The 27,806-nt window shown below is 37.8% G+C and overlaps 1 protein-coding gene and 1 pseudogene across 1 annotated transcript in view; one reads left to right on the forward strand and one right to left on the reverse strand.

The window, feature by feature from the left end:
• Positions 1–27,806, forward strand: part of Lekr1 (leucine, glutamate and lysine rich 1) — a 226,827-nt gene that overhangs the window by 20,099 nt on the left and 178,922 nt on the right. The window contains exon 4 of the mRNA XM_004639862.2: positions 839–847. Within this exon, the coding sequence (XP_004639919.1) occupies positions 839–847 (9 nt within the window). The remainder of the gene's footprint in view (positions 1–838; positions 848–27,806) is intronic.
• On the reverse strand, positions 462–550 carry LOC111812175 (annotated as a pseudogene).

Raw genomic sequence — 27,806 nt, forward strand, 5'->3', positions numbered from 1 at the left:
AATTTGGGGGCCTAATTTTTAAAAAAAATTCTTTATATGTTCCAGAAAAGATCTGTGTTGGAGGGACGGTTGGATATAAATTTTTCCCAGTTTGTGGGTTTTCTTTTTACTCTGTTGGAGATTTCCTTTGAAGTGCAGGAAAGGTGATATCTCAGTTGTTGAGTCTTTGAAGTATTTCCCATATAGTTTTGTTTTTGTTCATGGACTCTCTGCCTACCCCTATGTCTTTAATATTTCTATGTACCTTTTCCTCCAGAAGACTTAGTGTTTTTGTTTTAATATTTAAATCTTTGATCCATTTTGACTGTAGCTTTGTGCATGATGATAGGCGTGGGTCTAGTTTCAGCATGTGGAAAGCCAGTTTTTCCAGCAGCATTTATTAAAGAGTCTGTCGTTCTTCCAGTGAGCTTGTTTGACCCCTTTATCAAAGATAAGGCAGCTGAGTGTGTTTGCAGTTGTGTAATAATATGGAACTCTTCACAAATTTGGACATTATCCTTGCGCAGGGAGCATCGTAATCTCTGTGTTGTTCCAATTTTAGTATATGTGCTGTTGGTGTTTTGTGTGTGTGTGTGTGTGTGTGTGTGTGTGTGTGTTTTAGTGAGGATTGAATTCAAGATCTTGTGCTTGCCATACAGATGCTTATACCACTGATGTATCCCCCTGTCCTGGAAGAATGTTTGAAATTTCTAAAAGAATACATTTGTGCTATTCTTTTATTTACATCTGTTACTATTCTACTGTGGATAGAGAATGTTACTTTTTTTTCCCCCCTGTGGAACTGGGGATTGAACTCAGGCCCTTCTCCCCGGCCCCAAGAATGTTACCTATTTGGGAGACTGTATGAGTTTAATAAACAGTAAGTTTTGGGACATATCCCATAGCTAATTGATAAAAGTGCATATTCTTTGTTTTATGGATATAACTTTTCAGTAGATCCATTAAGTTACAGTAATTAATTGTGCCATACAAATTCTGTAAATCTTAGTTTTTTTCTACCTCATAGAGATAAAGTCATATTCTTGTTTTAATTTGCAAATACCTAACAACATACAATGTTGAATATCTTTTCATATGCTTGCCACTTATCCCTTTTTAAGTGACTTAGATTCACAATTTAATGCATTTGTGTTAAGAAAGAAAAAACTCACATTAGGTATCATTATTTAACATTTACTGAGTTCTATAGGTTTTACTGACATTGCTTTAGTGCCATGGGCCTGGAAACATTGAGTTCTATAGGTTGTAGAGTAGGTTATTCAACATAGTATTAAAGATAATCCAGTAATCAGGAAAAACTTTTGGCTTTTTCAACATCAGCGTGGAAAGAAAGAGCTGCCTTATATTAGAACCTAATTCACAGTCTTGGAAAACCTATTAAAATCATAGGATATTATATTCAAATCTCTTTAATTTTTTTTGAAATTTAAAAAAAATTTAGAATAGTAAAAAATAAAAATGACACAGAATTTCATTAAGCAAAATAATAGGAATTGGACAATGTTTGTTGTATTGCATAATGCTGTTTTTAAGTTAGTTGTTTAGATTACCAGAGATAAGCATGCAAAATTAGTAAAAAAAAATTAAGACATTAAAAAAGAGAGGAAAAAAATTAATATTAACTGCTTCTTTTAGAAGTCCAGCAGAAATTAGCAGTTATCCAAACTATTCTGTATATATACATAAATATATGTTTTCCCTCCTTTCTTCTGTCCTTTTCCTCATCCCAGTTTTTCCTTCTTTTTGAACAGATTCTTTCCCTTTCACAGTATCTATTGTACCTTTCAGATTTTATTTATTCTTTCCGCTTCTTATTATATATGTGTTTGATGAGGTGTTTGTTTAGGTCTTTTGCCCATGTTTTACATCAGTTTGTTTATTTTCTTACTGTTGAATTTTAATAGTTCTTTATATATTTTGGATAACAATTCTTTATCAGATATTTTCTTTGCACATAGTTTCTCCCAGCCTATAACTTGTCTTATTCTCTTAATATTGTCTTTTGCAGAGCAGAAGTTTTTAATTTTAATAAAGTCCATCTTATTAAATCCATTGTGTAAGCTTTGATACTCATTTACCAGCAGGTCAGAGTGACATTATCTGGTCAATTATACCTTTCACAGTCATCATAGTGTGGCATATTGATCACGGTTGGACGTTTATTTCAGAGAGTCATAGAGCCATAATGTTGGGTTATTTGTAAGAAATTTTTGTTTAAGATCTAATGCATTTTAAAAATTTAAACTTTTTTTTTTGAACCAGGGATTGAACTCAGGGCCTGGCACTTGCCAGGAAGTTGAGATTTTCTCCTTTCGTTTCAGGAGAATCTGTAATTACTTCTTAAAGCTTTTTTTTTTTTTTTTTTTTTTTTTGATGTCTGCTTCATAATCATTGTCAAATACCCCGAGGTCTGATTCATCCCACTGTTGCATCTGGTCACTTTTTCTCTATAAATGCTGTGGTTTCCTGATACTGGCTTGATGATTGTTTTCCAGTTGTATCCTAGTTATTGTGGAAGGTATACTGTGAGACGCTTGATTCTGTTTACTTAGGTTTTTCATTTTTTGTTTTTAATAGACGCTCCTTTTGTTAAAGTAGATTGTGAAAATCAGTCCAGGTGTGTGGTGGTTAAATTTAAGTGTCAGTTTGACGTGGATTAAGAGTATCCTAATAGCTGGTAAAACACTGTGTGAGTGTTTCTAGGAGAAATTAGCCTCTGCATTGGCAGACTGAGTAAAGACCATTCCCCTCAGCGTGGGTGGGCATCGTCCAGTGTGCTGAGTTTTCCAGCGTGGGCTGGCGGAGGAGGAAGATTGCCCTCTTTGGGCGGTGGGCATCTATCTTCTGCTTCCAGACAGAGATGCTTTTTGTGTTCAGGTCTTTGGATTTGGACTGAGGTTTACATTTTCAGCTTCTTTGGTTCTCAGGACTTTGGGCTTGTACTAGAAGTCTACTTTTCTGGACCTCCTGCTTCCAAGTGCAGACATTTTAGCCTCTGTGATAATGGGTTAAGTCCTCATAATAAATCTCCTCCTGCTTACCTCTGTACATCTTAATGTATTTGTTTCTCTGAAGAATACTAATAGAAGATATATATATATCTCCAGTGTCCCATTAGGCCCACTGAAACTGTTGGAAAAATGAGGTCCTCATTCTCACTGCCTTGTATCAGATTGGTAGAGGGGAACTTAATCTAGCCTTTTGACTCATGCATACGCTTCTGGCAAATGTAGATCATCAGCTTGCACTGCCTGTGTCTCTGGGGATGTAAAAGCAACTTCCTCTGCTAAACTTACTGTCACCAGGGAGGAGGGGTCAGAGGGCAGACATATACCATTTGCTGCTGTAATTTAGGAGCAGAAGCTTGGCTTTCCTGTGTCCATGGTACCAAAGGATGGGAGAGGAGCGAGAGTGCCACCTAACTACATCCAGCCACTTAATCCCATCTTGTTGGGAGTGAGGGTTCAGCGCCCTGTTGGTCTCAGTGACTACAGAGGACTGGGAAGCGGAGGCCTGATCACCCTGTTTCACACCGTCTTATTCTGCTGCACTGATATTAAATGGGGTTTGAGGAATTCCACTGAGACCTCCTAACACAGGCTGGGGGTGGAGGGGGTCATAGCAGTGCAGACTAGCTCTGTTTCCAGGGCTTCATTCCGTCTCTGCTTGCAGGTGGGCTGAGTTCTTCATTATATCTCATGGATACTAGGGGTGGAAGGAAGGTAAAGGGATTGTTGTTACCAACTTGTTCCCCATTGTTCAGTCTCAGAGCAACATGGGTTAGAACCTCATTTCTCCACTGACCCTGCCAACACTGCTTTCAAGGGGCAGCAGCTGAAGCATGCCTGTCTCTGTAAGAAGGGATTAGAAAATCAGCTCCCAGCTCAGCCTTACCAACAGTAGACCAGGGGGAAGAATGGAGAGCCCCTACCTCTGTGCACAGGGGAGGGGTGAGGCAGGTGGTTATTCCCGTTCAGCCCCACTGAAACTAAGGGTCGGAAGTACAGTGTTGAGTGATATTTGGCTGGAATAGGGAAGGTATTGCCAAATATGTTTTCTGTTGTTCCTTCTGCTCTTCCTGGTCAGTACTCATGGGCATACCCATAATTCTGTTCCACTAGTATGCTGGGCATTTCTTACTACACTCATTGACATAACATGATTAATAGCCACACTATGCACATGCTTATTTCAGCAATAGCATCTTAAAAGACGTACAGTAAGTCTTCCAATGGAAAAGGTCTCTTATACACATCTAAGCCCCTGCATTATCTGTTTCTCAGCATTGTTGTCCACGAGAGTAAGAAGCATAGCTGCTAAAAATGACTGAGACAACCAAAATTTGGAAAAAAATCAAAATTTTATGCACAATGAACTGTGGTCAACCCCATTTCCTAGGGTTCAATTTCAAGGCTCTGAAAATTTTTCAAACATTCACATTTTTCTCCTGAAATTCTGTTTGCCCATTTTAGGGCAAAGTAATACAGTATTCAGTGAGAACTGTTACTAATTCTAGTATAGTTGAGCTTATGGACAGTTGAGTACCTTTGTAGAAAAACATTTATTCTTTTTTGGGTCCCAGAAAATGGCTACAGTAGACCCAGGACTAGTAACAAAAATTTTAAATTTAGAAATTCATTTCAGGCTGGACCTGGTGGTACATCCCTGTACTCCCAGTATTTGAGAGGCTCAAGCAGAAAAATCTCTGAGGCTTGAGCTACATTGTGAGTTCAAGGCAAGCCTGGATTATGTAGTGAAACACTGTCTCCAAAAACCAAAATAATAATAATAATAATAATAATAATAATAATAAAGCATCACATTTCAGTCTATATATACAAATATACATTTATTGATAATTGTAATGTGCATGACCAGAACATTGAGAAACTTAGAGAAGTTTTATTCATATCTTATACTTCTGTGACCAGCTAATCTTTTATTCTGTTTTCATTTTTCTCACACATCAGGCCTAGATTGTACCCCAGACTGAAGTCCTTAGGTATGGAACACAGTGTTTGCCCTTATTCCTTTTCTCCATGGTAGCATGCAAACTGTGAATAGAAGTTGACAAAGTGTTTTATGATTGGTATAAATAACATCAACATGAGTTTCCTCATTCCTAGATCTGGCAAGGCTATGGAGGTTGATACTGATTCAACAATATTGATAGACATGTGTGTACCAGTGTAGCATTAAAGACTCTTCTATGTATCATTTGATGTTGCTATAGCAACATGGTTACCAAAATAAGATACATTTTTTCTGCTTGGTTTTTAAAAAGGCATTCCCTCCTAAGCGTTTAAATCAGCAGACTTTCAGACTGTAATTATTTTTTGTATTCCACTTTCCACCTTGAGCTTTTGAGATTAGTTATCATTGTAACAAAATGCATTATACTAGACATATAGGAATGATTTAGGAAGTAGTGTGGGCAGGTGTAAGCCATGTGTAGGCCCTGCCATTCCCTGCTTTTGTGACCTTCCTCTTGATCTTCCTGGGCACTCTTTTTTGCAGCTGCAAAATGGTAAGAGAAAAATCCTTTTCACCAGGCTGCACCATACATGACTCAGTCGCTGGAGGAATTCTTCCTTGCCTTCTTTTCCTCCCTTTTCTTTTCCTGCTTCCTCTCTATGGATAGTGTCATATTCTCAGTGTTTAGTATCTAAACATTGACTAGTATCACAAGGTAAGTTCTTAGGTCTAGGAAATAACCCTGATCTCAGGTCTGCAGAAATTGCAAGTTCAATTGTAATTATAGTTTAACATGTTTTCAAAAGTCCAATCCAAATTTGATTAAGCCCTCAGCCTGTGTTTCTGTTTATAGAAGAAGAGATTGTATAGGAAATGCAACTCTACAACTTGATTTTACGTTTTAAGTTAGATTTCATCTATTCAAAAAGGATATGAAAAATGTCTAACAGGATAACATAAACTCAACAACATAGTAGGGAAGGGGAGGCAATTTGTGTATTGGACAAAAAATAAACCAAATATGTCCACCCCCAGGCTCAACAGTTAAGTTCAGGTTTCCTCAAAGTGCATTCATTTGCCTAGAAATGCCTGCAGTTTGTCCTTTTGTGGCTGAGTAGTATTCCATTGTATTAAAAACATACTCTTAAGTGAAATAAATTGGACTCATGTAAATTTCACATTGTTTCTCTGGTATAAGATACCAAATGTGTAAATAAGGAGCAAAGGTTTTGTGAAATAAATTGTTCAAAAGAAAGGGGAACTAGGGAGGAGGGAAGGGGGAAAAGAAGAAAGGGAAAAATATGGGGTCCATACTCTTAAATGAAATAAGTTGGACACACCATTTATTTATCACATTGTTTCTCTGGTGAGAGTGACTGAAAGGATATAAAAGGACTAAAATGTCTAACAGGTTCTGGGAAAGAGGGAAAGAATATTCAGATGGGATGGGAGACCGGATGGGAGGGGGACAGGAAGGAAGAGAAAAAAAGAAGAAACTGGAAACAGCTTTTGTAAATGAGGAGGGAAGAGGAGTTGGAGATGAGGGGTTCAGGGGAAAAGAAGAATGGAGAAATACCACGTACAGGCCCAAACTTCTTGCATGAATGTGATCCTTTTGTGTATCTAAAATAAACCAGTAAGCGCCGGCCAAATAGCTCAGGCGCCAGGGCCTGCTGTGCTGGCCCCGCCCCCAGGCAATTGAGACTGGTGTGGTGATGCATGCCTGTAATCCCAGCTCTTGGGAGGCTGTAAACAGGCGGATCTCTATGAGTCCGATCTCGTAGTGAGATCCTGAACACTATAGACCCTTCCCTAAAAAATAAATAAAATATACCAATAAAATTAATAATTAACCAAGTTCAGGTTTCCTGAAGATCCTTTTACTTGAGGCCCAGAAAGGCCCACACTCGCAGCCTTCTGTACAAATAAGAGCAGAACAGGACCTGTGAAGGCAGTCTTCGGTGTGCTAGCATGCTTGCCTGAGCAAGGCTTCTAGTGTTAGAAGACCTGAGTGAGAAACCCAGGGGCACACCTCGGCCCTGGTCAGAATTTGCCGCTGTCCTTGCCTCCTACCGTCCTAACAGGCGGAAACAGCCGCTGCCTTTGATGTTGCACTCCGAGCTGCTGTTGACGGAAGCGGCGGAGAGCATTCTCCGGGATGCAGCCGTGGCTTTATCCTATTGCTACTCCAGTTCTCATCTCTCCGTGCGCCTCCTTACTGCTTCGTGTATCACTAAGCCTGAATAATTAAGTCAGTTCATGTTATTTTAGCTTTGCAGTAGGATGATTTTTATCTGTTACAGATGTGAATTAATGCATCTTTAGAAAAGTGTGCAATTTGGTTTCTTCGATTCTTTACAGATTCTTCACAGATGTCTCAATGGAAATAATTTAGAGAAAACTATTGGAGAAAAACCAATTCACTCATTGACTAAGGATGATGAGCAGCTCCTATTGTAGATGGCTAAGCAAACCTAAGCTGATCGAGCAATAGGGCTCACAGAGCTAGTTAAATAGTTTCTCTTTTCTGTAGTTTGACTCTGGGTTATTTGAAGAAACCAAATAAATATGGTCCTGGGGAACTGTGGCAGAGGGAAGACACTGTCATTGGAGGACGGAAGGGAACACACAAGAGCTCAAGCTTCATCTTGGCCTGAAGAAATCTAGTTGTATGAAAAGCTGCACTGTACACTGTAATCAAGAGAAAACTGTTGGTTGAACTGGCGGACTTGTTAGGCAGCCATCTTGGCACACTAGGAAGAGCTCCATGAGCTAGCTCCTTACATTACTGAGCTTACTGTAGTTTTACAAAATGAGGACATGGGGCAAATACAGAATTTCCATCAGCCAAGGTGACTTCACATCTGGAACTACTATTCTGTATTCCTGTCTTTCCAGTGAGCCTCCTGGTCTACGTTTCATTGAGTTCTGAAAGCTATTGCCAACTCTACCTGTTCTCTTTTTTGTCATTTTCTTTTCATCTTAGATTCAGTGATGTGTGATGTCAGCCACCCCCTGGAAGTATCTTGAAATTCCTTTTTGTATTACTCTTTGTTCCCATCAGCCCGGTAAACCTCAAATGTGTATGACTGCAGCTACTCTGTACTGCTACCCTGATTACTAGGAACTGGCACTACCTAGTATTTCCTCTATCAGTACTATTTTCATCTTTTATACAAATGCTCCCTTACCATCAGCACCTCTTTAGGCTTCTCCAGAAAACAAATAACATTTTTATTTAATCCAGAGCTTCCTCCAACTATTGTTTTACTTCTCTCTTCCTCTTCATACCAGTCTTGTTGAATAAATTACATGGATTTACCACATCCATTTTCTTGTCCCTCAGTTCATGGTAATCTGACAGAAAAATGTTCTTATCAGATACCCAGTTAGTCACTGTTATGGTTTGTGTAGTCCGCTCATGCAGTATGAGGCTTCTGGAGTTTGTGGTTGATTGTGGGTGTGGGTTCTGCTCCTGCCCTGAGGCAGGTAACTTGCATTGCAATGTAAGGAGGGGAGAGAAGCTAGCTAGTTGCCTGAGCTGCTGCCCCTCCCTTTGTGCCCTTTGCTGTTCACCACCACCATGAACAGTTACTCTCTGCCATGTGCTGCTCTGCCTTGCAGCCAGCTGAGTATGGACTGAAACCTCCAATGACTGTGAGCTAAATAAACCTTTCCTTCCTTCATTTTGGGTGTCAGGTATTTGTCCCAGCAATGAGAGAAGAGTAACTGAGACAGCCCTGTATTACTAAGTTGAAAAGCAGCGCCAGTTCTTTATTTTTCTTGACTTCTTAGCAGCACTTAACATAGTATTTTACCCATTTTATCTTAAACACTTTGTCCTTTTACATTCATGATAACACGTTATTTTTATTTTCTTTTTTGGTTGTGCATGTGTGTGTGCGTGTGTGTGGCTTCCTGTAATACATGTTGCTTCTCATTATCCCTCCTTGACTTCTCTACTGCTTTCTGTCATGAAAATATTGGAGCTTTTAAGGGTCTGTCTGTAGCCTTTTTTGTTTTCATTCTGCACTCATCTTCACTGTCCAGTTCATCTTTTCTATCCCTGGGCTTTAGTTTATCCTCCTTGTGGTAGAGGCTTCTGAATCTTTATTTCCATGTCTAATTTCCCTAACCTCTTCAACTCTGTCCGGCATCTCCGTCTGGCCACATTACAGGCTTCAGTCTGTTTTGCAGTGAATTTGTCATCCATGTCTCTACTCTGTTAATCCTGTCATCATTGGCACTAAAATAGCATTGAGTGTCTATATTCTGCAACACTCTGTGTTATTGATAGTGTGGACTTGGCCCGATACTCTTTTCCTCAGTTTCCCTGTCTAAAGTGCAAATAATATTACCTATTGTAGAGGATTATTAGGAATATTAAATTGGGTAATATATTTAATTAAAAATGTGTTAATTACATAGCAGACTGTGATTGTGGCTATTCATGCTGTGCACAACCCTTGATTCTTCTGGTTTATCATCTTCCTCAGTATCTCTTGAATCCGTCCACATGTCTGTCAGTCCACAACCACATCCTAGTCTATTGGAAAATCTATGATAGTCTCTCCATCACCCACTTCTAATCCTTTCTAAACATAAACCAGATCATTCTGTCAAAAGTGTGTATCTGATCATTTCCTGCCATAAACTCACATTGTTTTTAGAATAAAGTGTAACAGCAAGCAACATAGCCCAATGGACTAAGCGCTTGCTTAGGCAAGTGTAGCAACCAGGATCTGATACCCAGCACCATGTGCCATGCTGGCCCAGCCTCTGGGCATGCTGAGCTAGCCACTGAGACTGGACGTGGTGGCACACTTCTGTAATCCCAGTCCTGTGGAGGCTGAAACAGGAGGATCATCACGAGTCCAAGCTGCACAGTAAGACCTTGTATCAAATGCATTAAAATAAATAAAATAAAGCTTAAAGTCTCCACTGTGCTATGAGAGTTGTGTGATCTCTGGCCCCTGGCTATTCCTCTAGACTCATTTTTGTTTGTCACCTGAGTGTAATGTACTGTCATCTCTGCTCCTTTGAATGCATTGTACCTTCTGCCTGTGGTGCCTCTCAATCCCATCACCTTTGCTGCAGCTCCTCTTCCAGAGCTTGGCTGAGATGACAGGTCCTCAGGAAGGCAATTGCTAACCTTGATGGGTTCTCATGACACTCTTTTTTTACTTACTTGTTTAGTGTCTACATTCTAGCCTATAGGTTCCATTCCTGCCTATAGGAAAGCCATCCTATTTGCTTTATCTATCCCTAGCACCTAACACAGTTATTTTTCACATAGTAATGTTCTGAAAATATTTATTTCTGAGAAGATAACCAAAGCATATGATGATTTTCTATATTTAATTCACTATTGTCTGATTGTGTGTGTGTGTGTGTGTGTGTGTGTGTGTGTGTGTGTATTACCAGAGAGCAAACCTAGGGTGCTGTCATAAGCTACATCCCTAGCACTGTCATATTTTGAGACAGTCTTCTTAAGTTTCCAAGCTTCCTAGGCTGACCTTAGAATTGCAGTCTTCCTGCCTCAGGCTTCCAGAATGCTATGTGTATGTCACCATGCTTGGCTTCTTTTGTCTGATTATTCTGCTTGTTTTTGTATATGATTGTGATACATAAATAATTACATTCATCTTGGGGAACTGATACATTTATCAGATGTTACTTGTTTCTTTTGGGCAGCGGAGGTAAACTTTTAGATGCTATAAATCTTAGGCAATTACTTTGTCGTCATTCTTTGTAATTAAGGGTGGCTGTCAGTGAAGATTCTGTGAAGTGAAATATGAGTGAAAATCTGCTGGGTGTTTGTGGGAAAATCTGCATCACTTCTCTTTTTTGTGGCTTCCTTCTTCACCTTACTGCAGATGAAGAGGAGAATCTAGAGGGAGATCAGCTTTCTTGTAATGGTGAGGTTGCTGTAAGCATAACCATGACATTGGAAGAGAAGACAAAAGGAACCTGGGTCATTAATGACTCTTGGTACCCTTCTACCAGCCCTGAAATGCCTCACAGTCTCTCAATTATGAGAGTCCAAAGGTTCATGTTGTGTATGTCACATAAGAATAATCATGATATGATTAATATACTGTGGTCTTGTTTCTGTTACATATAACCAGAAGCAGTCCCTGTTACATATACTTACTCATACCTAGTGCTGTTCTGCAATCACAGAAGCTACTAAGTGGGGGCATGATCGATGCAGGAGTGGGTGAATGTACACTCAATATGTTATAAATGGATGGAGAATATCCTTTTTGTGTCTCCATTACACCCATCTACCATTGTAAGCTCCATCTTCTATATACTAGATGCCAAATGAATATTTCCTGATGATTTTGTTAATTGAGGTTTGAAGAAGGTATTTCATTAGGGAGGGCTCTGAGTTATAGGTTTAATTTAGGTTCTAAAAATGAAACTCCCTTGAGGGTAGTCTGGACTCTCATAATTGAAAGAGACTCATAAACACTTGGGTTAATCTGTGGTGTATCACTAATAATTTAGAAAAGCAAATAACTTTTTAAAAGAATTGAGAATATATTTTAGCAAATGTCCTTTCTAATGGTGTCTAAAAATAGTTTTATTAAATGAAAGAATATTAACTCGTATTCTTTGCTGAAATAGCCCATTATAAGTAAGATCATCATCAAATGTATAGTATAATTTGGGACATTCTGAGAATAAATCGGGGTGGTATCAATAATAATTTTTTAGGATCAAAAGTATAATTTTATTTAGATGTTTCTTGTACATAACCTATAGTACTTCTTGAGCCATCAACCTACAATGTGTAGCTAATTTTAAAAATTACTATTTCATGTCAAAAATACTTCCATTCTGATAAAGACTTGTGTTAGCCTAAAATTCGTAGGCCATTCACATTCAGCATGTTGGCCCATTTTTTTCCCTAGCCAAAGTAAGCTCTTCATCTCACTCCTTGCTTTGTGGTTTTTATTTTCAAGGTGCTTTGCCTGCGTCCTGTTCCTTCTAGTTTATTGTATCCCACAGAAATGTCCTTTTAGATATCACATAGGCTTTGTATTTTAAAACAGTTTAGCAGTTGAGTGTATCCTGGCTTCTTGATGGTATTTGTTAAATCTTTCCCTTTTAATATGTGAGTGTCTTTATGAACAGAAACTGCCTTTTTCTTTCTTTTCATTATCTACAGAACCCAGCACAGTAGTGGACACAATGGTAGGCGTTTGCCAGTTTAAGGAACGACTGCAACATGTACAATAAATTGTGAAGCCAAGATGTTCATATTACATCTCATACTTAGTTCGCTATTGTACCTAACATAGGAATGTTTATATACCTTCTAAAAGATACTTAAGCATATGCATTATTCTGTATTTTAAATGATTTTCATGTCAAGAAAGGAGAAATGGAGACAGTATATCTCTTGCTACTACCTCTGTTTTCTGTTAACACTAAATGCACGTATGTCTATAGATGGCTTTCTGCCATGAATTGCATCATTTATGCTGGCTTTTAATATGCCTCCTGGTATTTCAGTTTCTGTTCTCAGCATGAAGCATTGCCCCTGCTGAATCTGCTAATATTTTTACTCAGATAAATGCTTTAGCGAAGGCTCTCTGGAAGGCCGTTTTTGTCTTGCTTCTGATTGGTTCTAGATGAATTGCGGTGACACTGGAAAGTGATCATTTAAATATAATTTAAAAGATTGAATCATCATAATTTCCTAGAACTTATGTTTCATTTTGCTATTAATGCATGTTGGCTTTGTCACCTGAATGTGATTACCCCTGAGTTTGTCATTGCCCGCCCTCAGAGGAGGACGGATGTGCAGGTATTTTGCTTGCTGCCAGCTGGAGTGGGCACCTTATGAAGCGCCTGTGCTTCAGCACAGAAAGAGGAAAATGGAAAATGGTTTGTTACCACATAGCTTGCACAAATTGGAGGTAGAGTGTGAAATGGACACAAGGCAGAAGGGAAATGCATATTTAAATGTGGGATTGACTCACAAGAAAACTGCAGTTCATTTTAATTATACATTGTTATTTTAATCATAATTATGTAGATTTAAAGCTTTTTCAAGACTTACTGTGTTTGGGGGCCAGGGAGATAGCTCAGTAGAATAAGTGCTTGCTTGGCAAGCACAAGGACCTGAGTTCAATCCCTGGTTCTAAAAAAAAAAAAAAAAAGGCTTATTATGTTCAAAGACTCATATTGTACATGTCATGAAGGTGAAAAAATTATATTTTCATAGGAAACTTTTTCACAAACATTTTGTTGATAAAATATAGGTTGTCTCTCTATCAGAGAATATGACTTCATATTCAGAAATGTTTTCATGAATATTATGAACTGGTTTTTAGATTTTTTTGTGATCATCAGAATGATTTGAATTCTGAATTCTCCATTGAAAAATATTTGAATTATTAACTTAAGTATTCTGATGCATATTGATGAAAATTCCTGGTAATTGCTAGTAGAGAGCAAACAGGAATTCATATAACTGTGAGTCTTAATAATAGTCTAATTGAAAATCATTTTAATTATTAGAAATTTTAAAAATTTAAAATGAGATATAATTATTATGCCACGGCATTTGGATCTGGAAAATCTTTCTGCACCTTCCCCTGCCATTTGAAAATATTGTGTAAAGATTTAAGTTAACTCTTTCACTCATTTATTCATGAAGAGTATGACGTTTTCTAATTTTTCCAAATGACATATCCCAAGAAAGACCTTTGGATATCCAGTCATCTATACACGTTTGAACATTCATCTGTGTATATTTTGAATCACACTATTTTGACAATCTCAAGAGAATCATTTAGTCCATATTCTGTCATGTATATGTAGATAAAATCATGGCCTTAAGAACATTATGCTATATATGATGAAATGAAAAGATAGCTCCTTTTTCTGTAGTCTAATTTGTTGTCTGTTGCTGGAACCTTCTGCTGTGTCTCATGATGCTAGCCAGTTGAGTGTGGCCCAAGAAAGTAGGAGAGGAGGAGTGAATTAGATGTGGGGCAAAAAGTAAAATAAGGCAGCTGGTCAGTATTTCTTTTAAAAAGAAAGTGTATAGAGCTGGTGAGATAGCTTGGTGGTCTAAGCGCCTGCCTGACAAGTACAAGGAGCCAGTTCAGTCCCTGGGACTGCCTGCCATGCTGGCCCCAGAACCCAGGGCGTGCCATGCTGCCCCAATGAAACTGGGAGTGGTAGCACACGCCAGTAATCCCAGCACTGGGGAGGCTGACATAGGAGGATCATCATGAGTCCGAGCTGCATAGCAAGACCCTGTACCAAGTAAATAAATAAATAAGAATGTTTTCAAAGGAAAAATTAAAAGAAAAAATGCACAGTTGGAGGATATGCTTGTGTTTATAACTAACCTTACCTACAGAGTATCTTAAACTTAAGTTTAGGCTGGAAGTAGTACAGTGCGCACTAAAAGAACTAATGCTAAGCCTACACCATTCTGTCAGTGAGCTTTACATAGCACTGTGATTTGTTTGCTCTTCCCTTTTGTAGTGAGTTTATTTTAAAAAATAGTTTTATGAAGTGCAGTCAATAGCTTTTTTTGGAATTAAGAAAAAAAATTGAAGAAGCACAGCAGAAGAAACTGAAATACAGCTGTGAAACTTTCCTGGTTCAAATTGACCAGCAGACTTGGGAGGTCGCTGGTAAGAGGAAAAGCCTGCTTAAATGCGCCACGTTCTCTTGTGACTTTTCTTTTCTTTACAATTTTTTTCCCCTGATATTTTTTTTTAGCTCATCTTTGCATTTGTCTGTTAAAAGCATTTTCTTGGACTGTTTGTATTGGTCCTTCTTCTGGGTCACACTTCATGCCGTGTTCTCAGGTGCTTCTTGCTATCTCATGTTCTAGACACAAACCTGTATTAGAGTACGAGCCAAAGTAGGACGATGTTGTCTGTTCTTTTAAAAATTAAGTTTTGAGAACCTATTTTATACTGCTCTCTCTCTCTCTCTCTTTCTTTCTTTCTTTTTTTTGTTTTTTTTTTTTTGTTTTTTGGATGAACCAGGGATTGAACTCATGCCCTTGTGCTTGCCAGGCAAGCACTTATTCTACTGAGCCATCTTCCTGACCCCTACTTCTCATTTTCTTAAAAGGAAAATTTATTTTATTGCAAATGTTGAACCATAGACTATTGATAATCTTATTTTCTTTGGCTAGACATTATATTCATTTGTTGGATTAGATCTCAGAGAATAAGTTATAATTTTTTATTTCCTATCCTCTTTTAAAGGAAAAGATTTGGTTATTAAATTAAAACTCAAAACTGTCACTGAGTTAGATGTTAGTTTAGTCATTCATTTATGTTATAATTTGGCCTGGTATATAATGCAGTTAGAACATTGAAGGCTGGAACTCTATAAAGTTTTTAGAGTTGATAGCAGAAATTATAATACAAAGTTATACTTCACATTATAAGCATATTTTGTTAGAGAGAGAGAGAGAGAGAGAGAGAGAGAGAGAGAGAGAAAAGAGAGAAGAGAGAAGAGAGAGAAGCCCTGTGCCTCTCGCTTCCTCTTCACGACATTTTCTTGTTTGCTGAAATCCGAGGTCAGCTGGAAGGCAGGAGGAGATGAAAGTGATTTGCTGTGGAAGTGAGAATATTAAGTGGTCTGGCAGGCATTTGGATTTTTCTCTCAGGAGGAAGGGAGCAGCATGCCAAATCCCTGCCATCCTGAAAGACAGACACTAACTGGGCTTGACTCTGAAAACATCTTCTGCCCATGAAAGCAAATGTTCATTAGGATTACCACTGAACTTTTTCTCTCTGTGAAGCCCTGTGTTGTGTAAGAAGGGATATTTAAAAGCATATATTGGGGAATTTATGTGAAGTTAATCTTCTATTTGTGGTGTGTAGCTTCTGCTCCCTGGCTTTTCTTGGTAAAGCAGTTCCTTACTTCTCAATTCCTGTCAGTCCCTATTAGGCATCAATTTAATCAAGGCAGAATTCAAATTGTTATGTTTAACTCAAATCCATTTTTAAAAATGATATTCAAAGCACTAATCCAAAGTAGCAAATCAGAACAAAATATAGCCCAACCATAGGTCCATGGCAGAATACCAGTCCGATTGCCAGGTCAAATTGCAGCTCAGTGCCCTGCTGGGTGGGAGCCCTCATTCTGTGGCTCTCTGAGCCTCCGTTACCTCGACTGTCAGTTGGTGCTGAAAATGGATTTACCTAATAGGAATATTTGGATGTTTAAATACGAAAATCATTTAAATTACTAAGCAAAAGCCAGGCTGGGTGGTGCACACCTGCAATCTCAGCATTCAGGAGGCTGAGGCAGGAGGAGCACGGTGAGTTTGAGGCCGGCCTGGACTACGTAAAAACACCAAAACAAAGCAAAACAAAATTAAGCACAGGGCCTGGCATTTAGTAAATGTTTAATAGAGTTTTATTTTTATAAGTGTTTTCTTTCCTGTAGAAAAAATGTGACTTTGAAAACTAATCATTTTAGTATTAATAATCTGAACCTATAAAATAATGTGTTGTACTACCTCATTTATTTAAATGCTAAAATAAAGACAAGTGAATTTTGAGATGTTAAAATAGAATTGACCCCAGTATACTATATAACCTCACAATTCAGAGTGGTTTGCCGAGAGTAATTCAGTATTTTATAAATCTTGGTTTTAATTCATTTAAGTATACAGTTAACAAAAACCACACAACAAAATATTATATAATTTAATGTAGATTTGTTTTGATAAACCCTAAATCGTGTTAAAATTTTTATTATTTCTAAACATAGTTCTCATTCTATTTTTCTTAAGTTTATAAGCAGAAGTATATTAATATTTCTAGTACAAACCATGTGGACAGACCTGATCCTAGCCTTTTCTTCCATCTATTTACAAATTCCTTGTTAGTTGCTTAGAATCAGCCAAATTATAAGGTAGCATTTCATTTGCCAGGCAATTCTGAATTTTCTCTGTATCTCAGTGTGATCGACTCATCTTATGCTTTATTCATTTATTTATTTATTGTTTCAAACCTGGTGATTGAACACAGGAAATACTGAGCTATAGCCCCAGTCCTTTTAAAGTTTTATTTTAAGTCAAAGTCCTCCTGCCTCCGCCAACATTCCTTAATTGACAGGAAGGTGGATGACAAAAGAAGAAGCAGTATGGGTGGGGAGGTAGCTCAGCAGACTAAAGTGCCTGCTTAGGCAAGCTCTGGCAAGCTCAGGGACTGCAGTGCGATCCCCAGCACCACATACTGTGCCAGTTGGTCCCCAGGGCAGGCTGAGCTGGCCAGAGTCCAGGCATAGTGGTGCACGCCTGTAATCCCAGCACCAGGGAGGCTGAAAACAGGAAGATCACTATGACCCAAGCTGCATAGTGAGACCTTGTAACAACGAAATACATTTAAAAAAATAAAATATCATTTAAAAAAAGAAGAAGCAGTTGATACCAGCATTTTGTTTTAAATCCATGCTTAAGAAGACTGAAGGATGTGAAAGAAACTATATAAGCATTTTTCTTTTTGTTTTTATACTTTTAAAATTCAGGAGAATTTTGACTTTGGAAGATGTAATCTAAATTAGTTAAGAGTAAGAAGGAAGTATATACTTTTGCCCGTTGAAGTTGTATGAGTCTATATTTTATAATACTGCAGGAGAACCCCAATGCTGTTCAGTTTCTGAGAGTAGAAATGAGGGGTTCATGAATCTTTCTAGTGTGGGCAAGAGAAGGAAAGAGTTAAAGAATTGGTAAGGGAGAATCATAAGGTAATTGGTTAAGTATCAGTGAGGGTCAGTCTGAGGTTGTCATCTGACAGCAGGCAGAATCAATGATCCTTAGTGATGTCTAGAACTCAGATGAACATTGCTCAGTTTCTTACGACAAGAACTTACCTTACTTGAGCATGCTAGTACCTGGAATTATACCCACCCACTGGCGAGGAAAGGTGATGAGGAAACAAGCTGGAGTCTTTAGAGCTTCAGCCATTAGTATTTTTATATTTTTTTAGTACAGGATCTACAGAGTCTCACTACACAAATCAGTCTTGTAGTGATCCTCCTGTTTTCAGCCTCCCAAGCCCGGGGATTGCAGGCATGCCCCACAGTGTCCAGTCTCAGTTGCCATCTCAGTGTGCTCTGGGGGTAGTGCCGGCACGGCATGCTGAACCCCAGCCACTACATCTGCCTAAGCAGGCACGTTAACACTTTTTGTAATTTTCACAGACACACTATCTCAGTTGGACTTTCAATGGATTAAGACATGTGAAATCCAGGTAGTAAATTTTAGAATTAAGTGAGATAGAAATTGCAAATGCCCGCGGGGTCTCCAGAATAAGTAAGAAGCAGGTAGGGTGGGAGCTATAAGAAACCGAAAAGTGCATGTACATTCAGGAGAGAAGGACAGCAGCGATTGGGCTTTTGGGGAGGGAGGAATAGATGGGTCTGTTGTTTCTAAATTAATTAAGTTTTAAAGAGAAGCAGAAAATCCAAAATTTCATGTAAAATCTCTTGAAGTTTAAATGTTTGGGATCATATGAAAAAAAAAATCCACATTACAGGTCAAATAAAACATGTTCAAGGACTAGTGTGTGGGTTTATAAATTAGGCAAATGTGAGGCAGGAAAGTTCCCTTCCAGCGCATCTTGGTTCTCTTAGTCACAGAGCCTTTTGCAGAACAATTAGTGCAGTGGTGTCTCCAGCCAAGCCCACAACTGAGTTGGGTTTTGTGACGCTCATAAACATCTGCTTAAGATTAATTCGCGATCATAATGGGATTGCTAGTCAGTGTGAAACTTTCAGTGTAAGATTATAGGATTTAGGTTCAAAAATGTCTACACACTGATAATGTAACAACTGGCCAGAAGTGAAAGAGGTTTCTTAGCTGTTTGTTGGAGTATTTTGACTATATTTATATAATTTAATAATATACAGTTGAATATTTTTTCAAAGGTATGACAAGCAATAATTTGAATTTTGACTAAATGTCAGTAAATTTCTTTTAATTCTTATTTCTGGGTGGTGCAAAGAAGAGCATGTAATACCTTGTTGAATGATTAGTGAGGCATTTTTACATGTCACCACAGAATTAATCAACTTCTTTGAATGATCTTTGTTTTGGAAGTAACCATATTTTCTTGATTCTTAAATAGTTTAAGAAGAAAATACATGTTTAAAGCAAATGTTGTCTTCTTCCTTCTTCACCTCCTTCCTTTTATCTCTTCTTGCTTGCTTTTAATGACACTTATGATCCCTTAGGGGTTTCTTTTTCTAAATTAATTAAAGTTATTGGTACATTTTAGGTTTATGTAATGATCACATTCGTCGTAGGGAATTATTATCTACATGATACAACTTGATTCTTTTCCCCCATTCCCCTACCCTCCTTTCAAGCCTTTGTTCCCTCCTTATTTACAAAAGCTTTGTTTCCACTTTTTTCTCTTTTTTGTTTTTCTTTTTCCTTCCTTCCTTCGCCCCTTTTCTCTGCCAAGTTCCCCAGGGACTTCTTGATTCAGAAAGTTTTTCATACTTTCTAAGACAAAGGAGCAGTTAGTTACTTGCCTCTCTCTGATCCTTTACCACTCTGTCACAGTGCAACATAGCTCTCTTCCTTTTTACTGTCTCCCTGCCTAACCGTGGTCCACTTGAGGTGGTGGGACATCCCATTGTTGCTGGATACTTAACTGTGCTTGGTAATGGTATCGTGAACCTGGTGAAATTGTAATATTCTGATCAATGATTTTTTCCTTTTCTGCTTACTGTAATTATACTTTGCTCAAAAGATAAAAATAGTGACTGGAAATTGTTAAACATTTTTTTCTTTTATGATATCATTTATTGTATGTTGTGGTTAAATTCAAAAAGGGGAAAGAAAGGAAATCTGACATTTTACTGATTCTTTGAGCAACCTACATTTGTCTGCATTACCTCCAGAAGCTCATGTATCTTTCTCTTAAAACTTTTCATAGAAAAACATATGTACAGTGTTTAAAACAACACATGCAGTCCAGTGATATGTTGGGGTTCATTACTAGTAGCCTTTCATATTGTGTTTCAAAGGTAACTTCTTCCGTAATTCCTGGTAAGGTGTAAGTGTCTCCACCAAAAGTGTTGTTGAAATTTAATTTCCACTTTGTGGTATGAAGAGGTGGATCCAGGTGGGACCTTGGAGAAGTGAGTTAATCAATTAATGTGTTAAAGGGTCCCTAGATTACTGGAAGACTGGGTCTGTTACCAAGGCCAGTTTGTCTCTGTCTCGTGTGTGTACTTCACCTGCCCTGTGGTACACAGCAGCACCCTAGCATTCTCTGTAGAGTTCCCATCAGCAGAAAGCTTTGCTGGCTGTGACCTCTCAAACTGGGACTTCCCAAAGGACCTTCAGAATCATGAGCTGAATAAAATTTATTCTTTATAAATTATTTCTGTCATATTCTCTTATCACAACAGAAAATAGACCAAGCTAGGAAAACTGGTGGCAGGGATGAGGCTGTTGACAGTAGTATCTGAAAATGTGACATGACTTTGGTGCTGGGTTGTGGGCAGAGGTGGGAGGAATTGGGACCAGCTAGGTCAAAAAGTCTGTACTGCCACGAACAGAGCATTGACTTCAATTCTGATGAGGGGTCAAAAGACAAAATACAAAAATAAAAGAGGAAAGTTTGGAAATTTTTAGAGTGGCTAAGTGGTTGTGATCTAAATTCTGGTAGAAAATAGGGGCAGTGAAGGCCATGCTGAAGGGGCGTGTCTTAGTAGAAATTAGAGAAGAGGCTAAGTAGCAAGGAACCTGGGGCAGTCCGTGTGTGCTCTGGGATGGCCAAGTTTAAAAGCAATGAAAGACTGTGCAAGAAATTTCTAGGGAGCAAAGCTTTCAAGCTGCTTAATGATAACTGGTAAATGTGTGTGTAAAAGTAAGAGAATATGAATCATTTAAAGACAATTGTATTTTATAATTTAAAATGAATCAGAATGTAAAAATTAGGAATTATCATAACTCGGCAATGTGAAGAATGAGAAAACATTTGGCAGAGAATGCTCTGAGGGTGGCCAAGCAGTTACTGAAGAGACGTGCACAAACCGAAGGAAGCCAGGTGCTGACCCTCAAGGCGGCAGCACCAAGGTTTCTGAAGGGACTTCAGGGGTCTGGGCATCCTCTGACCAGGGGCCAGAGGCCCTAGGAGGACAGAGTGGTCCTAGCCTTGGGAGCTGTGTGGCCAGCTTTCTGTTCCTGTAACAAACATGTGAAATAATTTAGAAATGGTTTATTTTTAAAAATTAAGTGTCTTGGGCTGGGAAGATAGCTCAGTGGCATATGGGCCACCTGCCAGCAAGCAAAAGGTCCTAAGTTCGATCTTAAAGACAAAAAAAAATTAATAATAATGTCTTATTTTCACTGTACACATGGAATATTTGGAAAGTAGATGACAAAGATTTCCTTTAATAACACTTTAAGATAGCCGATAGTAACTTTTGGAATTAGTTTTTTTCAGTTAAAATATGTTCGTTAAGTTCTGTACCCCTCAAAAATCATAGTTTTAAATATAGAGTCTGGAAAAATGTACTCATCAGGAAGAACTTTATATAAATATTTTAATACTAAATTTATTGAGACATCATGAGATTAATACATGTTAGTTTTGACCTCTATAATTATAAGAGATACTCAAAGCAGTGGCCATTAGCACCTAGACATTTATTAGTGAACTGCTGATGTGTACATTTTCTTGTGGACTCTGTATATTTCAATGAGAACAATATTTGGAAGCTGTGAGTTTAACTATCCAAAAGTTATTTTTCTATAAGCATTTTAATGAATGTCTTCATGGATCTTTTAAAAATATTTTGTTATTGTAGGAGAAGTAATAAATAAGTTTAGTTGTAAACATCACCAAGGACATCTGAAACACAATGTAAGAGTGTTGTGGTTTGTGTCTAATTGTCCCCCCAAAAGCTTCATGCAGTAATGGGGCAGCATCTAGAGTTTCTGATTGTTGATCCAATGCTGGGATTATGAGTGTGAGTGCTATACCTGCCCTGGGGCAGGTAATCTGCATATAAATGTAAGGAGGGGAGAGAGGCTTGCTAGCTGCCCTAGCTGCTGCTACTCCCTATGCTCTTTGCTGTTTTCCACCACCATGAACAGCTGCCCTCTAGCATGTTCCACTCTGCCTTGGAGCCAGCTGAGTATGGACTGAAACCTCCACTAACTGTTAGTAAAATAAACCTTTCCTTCCTTCATTTTGGGTGTTGGGTATTTTGTCCCAGCAATGAAAGAAAAGTAACTAAGACAAAGAGTATACTGAAATTGCGCTCCTAGAAATTGTTAAACATTTCATAGCTACAACCGTAAAGAAAAGAGGCTAGCCTGGCTGAGTGAGCAGCCCCTTGCATGGCGGAGCTGGGTGTACTTATCTTTGGTATAAATAGCCTTTTTTTCCTTTCTATAAGGTACTAGATCTTGGTACAGATCACCACCTCATTAGTGGCATTCCTCAGAATTCAGTTCATAATCCTTACACACCCAGCTTAGTCCGTACAAATTTCCATTGAAAAATGCCCAGATTATGTTTATAATGTTAAAACATTTAATTATGCTATTTAAAAAAAATCTGATACCACAATGTAGTTTTTTGTGGTATCTATACAGTACAGATAATTTTTTTTAATAATAAATACTATACTGGGTAGATCAATTGTTTTAATCGTTTTCTTACTAAACATTTTTATTCCCAGATTTTCATTACTGCACAGTACTCAGTGATTGTCTTTCTTCAGAACCGAAGCAGAGTTTTCCATATTTAGATTTGTTTCTTTAGATTAAGAATCTCAGCAGTGAAATTCTTTTGTCTAAGAATGTGAATATTTTAATTTTGTTTTGTTTTGGGGTTTGTTTTTGTCTTTTTTTTGAAAGATAGAGTCTTATTACACCAGCATGTAGCTCAGGCTGGCCTTCAGCTTGCTATATAGAACCATTTTGGCTTGAATACATGATCTTCCTGCCTCAGAATCTGCATTTCTGCAATAGCAGGAGTGTGCTACCACTTCTGATTAGAATATGAACATTGAAAATTTAGTACATGTTTGCAGTACATAATTCTTACATTCCTTGTATAGAGTTGGGACTTGTACATAACTCTTATGCATTCCTTTTTTTCACTCCAATCTGTTCATCCTCTCTTCCCTTTTGAGAAAAATCTACTTCTTTATTTCCTTATATCTGTCTTTTATTTTGCTGTTTATATTTTGGGTTTCTCATAGTAGAGAAACCATGTGATGTATATGTATGTCTGATATATTTCACTTAACATTATGGCCTCAAGTTACCTCCATTTTTCTGCAAATAATGCAAGCTTATCTTGGTTTATGGTAAAATAGTACTCCATTGTGTGTAAATATCACCTTTTCTTTATTAATTCATCTGTTGATGGCCATATAGGTTGCTTCCATGGTTGCTCTAATGGCCATTGATGTTAAATGAATAGGAACATTTTTAAGTTTGATGAATAGTTTCAGAGTATACTACAAAAAGTCTATAGAAATACATACTCCCATGAATGATGCAAGAGAATGCTGTTATTGTCATTTGCCAGTATCAGGTATGCTCAGTTTTGTTAAATTTTTGTCAATTTATTTGTTTAAAATATTGTTTCTATTTTTTTAACTGTTAGCAATATATACTCCTTTAGTTTTTTACCTGAATATTCATTTTTCTCTTGATTATTTATTTTCATTTGCTTGCTTAAACATGCGTTTCCATTTCTTTTTTTTTTTTTTTTCATTTTTTCAATTTCTAAGCATTAGTTGAAACAGCCAGTCTTCAAATGAATGTCTTATAATTTTAAGTTTGCTATGTGATAGATTTTATACCATACATATTATTTAGAAGTTTTGGTTTTAAGTGACTGAAATTTAGCTCAAACTAGCTTGGACAAAGGTTTTTGTTTTTTTTTTCTGGTCTTTCTAAGACAAGGTCTTGCCGTGCAGGTCAGGCTGGCTTTGATCTCACTTTGTAGCTCAGGCTGGTCTCAGAATTGTAATGATTCTCTTGTCTCAGGCTCCTGAATGTTGGGATTACAGGGGTATGCCACTATGCCTGGCTACAAAAATTAATGGATTAGATGATTCAAGGAAAAAATTGAGCTATGGAAAATATGTGCAGGAAAGATCACAACAAAGCATGTGACCATCCTTAAGATTTTGATTTTGTGTTTTATTTCTTCTTTTCTTGGAATGTTGGCTTCATGCTGTTAATCTGAAAATCACTTTACTGTACTGTGAAGGAAAGTACAGTAGTTGCCAATCACTTTACTGTACTGTGAAGGAAAGTACAGTAGTTAACAATTCTTAAGTTTTAGTTTTTACATTTACTGCTATCTGAGAAAACTGTCTGCTGTTTTTAGTCCTGGGATGGCAGCAGGGGGTTGTTCTAGAGAACAGCTTTGATCGACCCATTATGGGTTCTGTAAGATTTTTTTTTTTGTTTGTTTGTTTGTATTTTAGGGAAGGAGCTACAGGGTGTTTAGGGTCTCACTACTATATTGGAATCATAGTGATCCCCCTGTTTGCAGCCTCCCAAGAGCTGGGATTACAGGTGCATGCAACCACACCCAGTCTCAATTGCCATCTCAGCATGCCTTAGGGGCAGGGCTGGCACAAAAGGCCCAGGGATTGAACCCCTGACCCTGGCGCCTGCTTACATGTGCTTTAATCTGCTGAGCTATTTGGCTGGCCCTGTTCTCTAAGATTGAGTGCTAAGTAATAGACACACAGACTTCTGTGGCAGTCTTATGATTGGTTGGAACTAGAAGAGTGGAAGGAAACAATTCCTAGAATGGATAAGGAATTATAGTGGATAGACAAAACAACAAGATAGGGAACAGAGATTGGAGGGAGGGGATGGTAGAAGGGACAGAGGGTAAATAGATATAAAATGACATATATTTATATGCTGATACCAGTTTCTCAAAATGAACATTACTATTATGTGTTGCAAACATACACTAATAAAAAGAAAATGTCCATGATTGAACCTAAAATCAAACAAAACAGAATTTTCTTAGCATAGAGCTATAAACAAATTCCAGATGTGCATGTGTGCACACATACACAGAAGCAAAATCATGGGTAAAGGACAGTGTAAAAAGACAACAAAGCTATCCTTTAAAATTGAAGGAGATGGGGCCTGCCCATTATCTCAGGTGTTCAAGTGTCTGCTGAAACAAAACAGTCAGTCTCAGGATGCTGTGGTTCGATCCCCTCATCCTCAAGCCAAACCAGACCTGCCCTGAAGGCATCCTGAGTGCTCCCTCCCCTCAAAAAAATCCTAAAATTGAAGAAGAAAGAGATTGTCCAAGGTAAGCATAAAGGAAAAAACAATAAATAAAGCATGACCTCTTAAAGCATTGCAGAAGACACTTGAAGGAATCCTACACAGAGAAGAGAAAGAGTATATAAACTGTTGAAGGTGGGGATACTAACCCTAGTAGTTAGTATGCTGAGTCAAGGGAATGCTGTGAGTTCAAGGCCAGCCCTAACTACAGAATGTATTGAAGACCAGCCTGAACTACATAGTGAAACCAATCTCTAAAAAATACTGAGAATTAGAAAAGAAACAAACATTAGGAAAACAACAAAATGACAATAAATAGTACCTAGCTTTCTATAATAATTATAAATGTAAATGGTCTTAATTCTCTAAATGAAAGACATACACTGGCATATTGGATAGAAAAAAAAGACCCTGCTCTTTGCCACTTGTAAGAAACATGTTGCACTAGCAAAAATATGCACAAACTAAAAGTGAATAGATGAAAAATAATGTTTCATGCAAAGAGAACCTGAAAGCAAACAAGAGCTGTACTTATATCTGAAAAAGCAGATAGTAGGACAAAATTAATCAGAAGAGATAAAGAAGACCATTAAATATTGGTAAAAGGAACAATCCACCAAGAAGATACAGCAGTTGTGAATATATGTACACAGAACATCAGTGCAGTCAAATTCATGAAACAAGTACTACTCAACATTGAACACAGTTGCCAATATATTATAGTGGGTGACTTCAATATGCAATTCTCACCAACACATAAGTACCCAGACCAAAAAAGATCAAAGAAACATCAGAGTGAAAATTAAACTACACTGTGGATGAGTGACTTAACAGATATCTGTAGCATATTTCATCCAACTACAAACTATGCCATTGTCTTATCAGCTCCTGGGATATTCTCCAAATTAATCATATTTTATTTTATTTTTAAAATCATATTTTAGACAATAAAGCAAGACCTATCAGATGTAAGAAAGAAGTCATTTCTTGCATCTTATCTGACTGAAATGAAAGTAGAAATCAACAGCAAGGAAAAACCACAGAAACTATTAAAACACATGGAAATTAAACAATTCACTTTTGAATGAAGAAGTCATGAAGAAAATTTTAAATATTCCTAGAATTAAAGTAGAAATACAACATACCAGAATCTCTGGGAAAGTTCTAAAAGGAAGTTTATATTTATGAGTGCTGACATCAAAGAATCAGAGAGCTCAAATAAATAACATAATGACATATCTCAAAATCTTAGAACAAGAAGAACAAACCAGGACTAAACACAACAGAATGAAAGTAATAATAAAATTCAGAATTGAAATTAATGAACTAGAGACTAAAAGAACAGTAAACAAAATCAGGAAAACTAAAAGCTGAATCTTTGAAAAGATAAACAAGATTGATAAACTCTTAGCTAAACTAGTCAAATGAAAGCAAGAAGACCCAGGTCAATGCAATTAGTGATTAAATAAAGGATATCACAACAGACATCACTGAAATCCAGAAGATTATTGTAAACTATTTTAAAAATTTATATTCTAATAAATTGGAAAATCTAGAAGAAATGGATAAATTTCTTCACATAGACAACCTACCAAGCTTGAACCAAGACCATCTCTCTGCACGATGGGCAGGCACCCAGCGTGGAAGTGCTGGGAACCCTTGGTAACTAGCTTGGCTAGAGGAATCCCGGTTCCTGGCTCATCAAATCCCACTATGTGAAGGATGCACCTGGAACCTGGCAGTTAGCCTGGCCAGAGGAACACAGGATGAATCCACTCTAACAAGGGGAAACACTTTGCATACAAACTCCTAATTTACAATTTGCTCCTATGGTCTAAAGTACAAAACTGAGGGCTGGCCAAACAGTTCAGCATATTAAAGCACCTGTAAGCAGGTGCAGGGGCTGGGCGTTCGATCCCCTGCCATGCTGGCCCTGCTCCTGGGGTGTGCTGAGATGGTGATTGAAACTGGGCATGATTGCACATGCCTGTAATCCCAGCTTTTGGGAGGCTGTAAACAGGTGGATCACTATGAGACTGATCTGTTAGTAAGACCCTGAACACCCTGTAGACCCCTAAAATATGGAAAAAAGTACAAAACCAATAGTTACAAAAGGTAGTCGATTTCTAAATTTTGCTTAATGGTATTATTATTGCTAATTGTACTCCTGTAGCTAGTCTACCATATCTGTTTTAACCACTTGTTCTCCCTTGGGTAACAATGCTTGGAAGTGCTGGAGTAATAGCCTCACCAGAGCCATATACCTAAAGACAGAGAACAGTGCCAAGTGGAAACCATCCCATTCTCAATTAATTGAGAAGGCAGAATCTTGGGACAGATACAAACCAAGAATCTCCAACACAGAAGGCATGCTTGAAGAACAGACTCTTCCTAGAGTAGCCATGATAGTAGTGATATAGCTATCAAAATTTCACAAGGATTATCATAGAAATGAAAATGAAGAGTTCTTTCTGAAATAGAAAATGACAAGACAGGGGAGCAAAATGTAATCTCAAATCACCAGCCCACC

Source organism: Octodon degus, unplaced genomic scaffold, assembly GCF_000260255.1.
Source record: "Octodon degus isolate 3935 unplaced genomic scaffold, OctDeg1.0 scaffold00115, whole genome shotgun sequence".
Lineage (NCBI taxonomy): Eukaryota > Metazoa > Chordata > Mammalia > Rodentia > Octodontidae > Octodon > Octodon degus.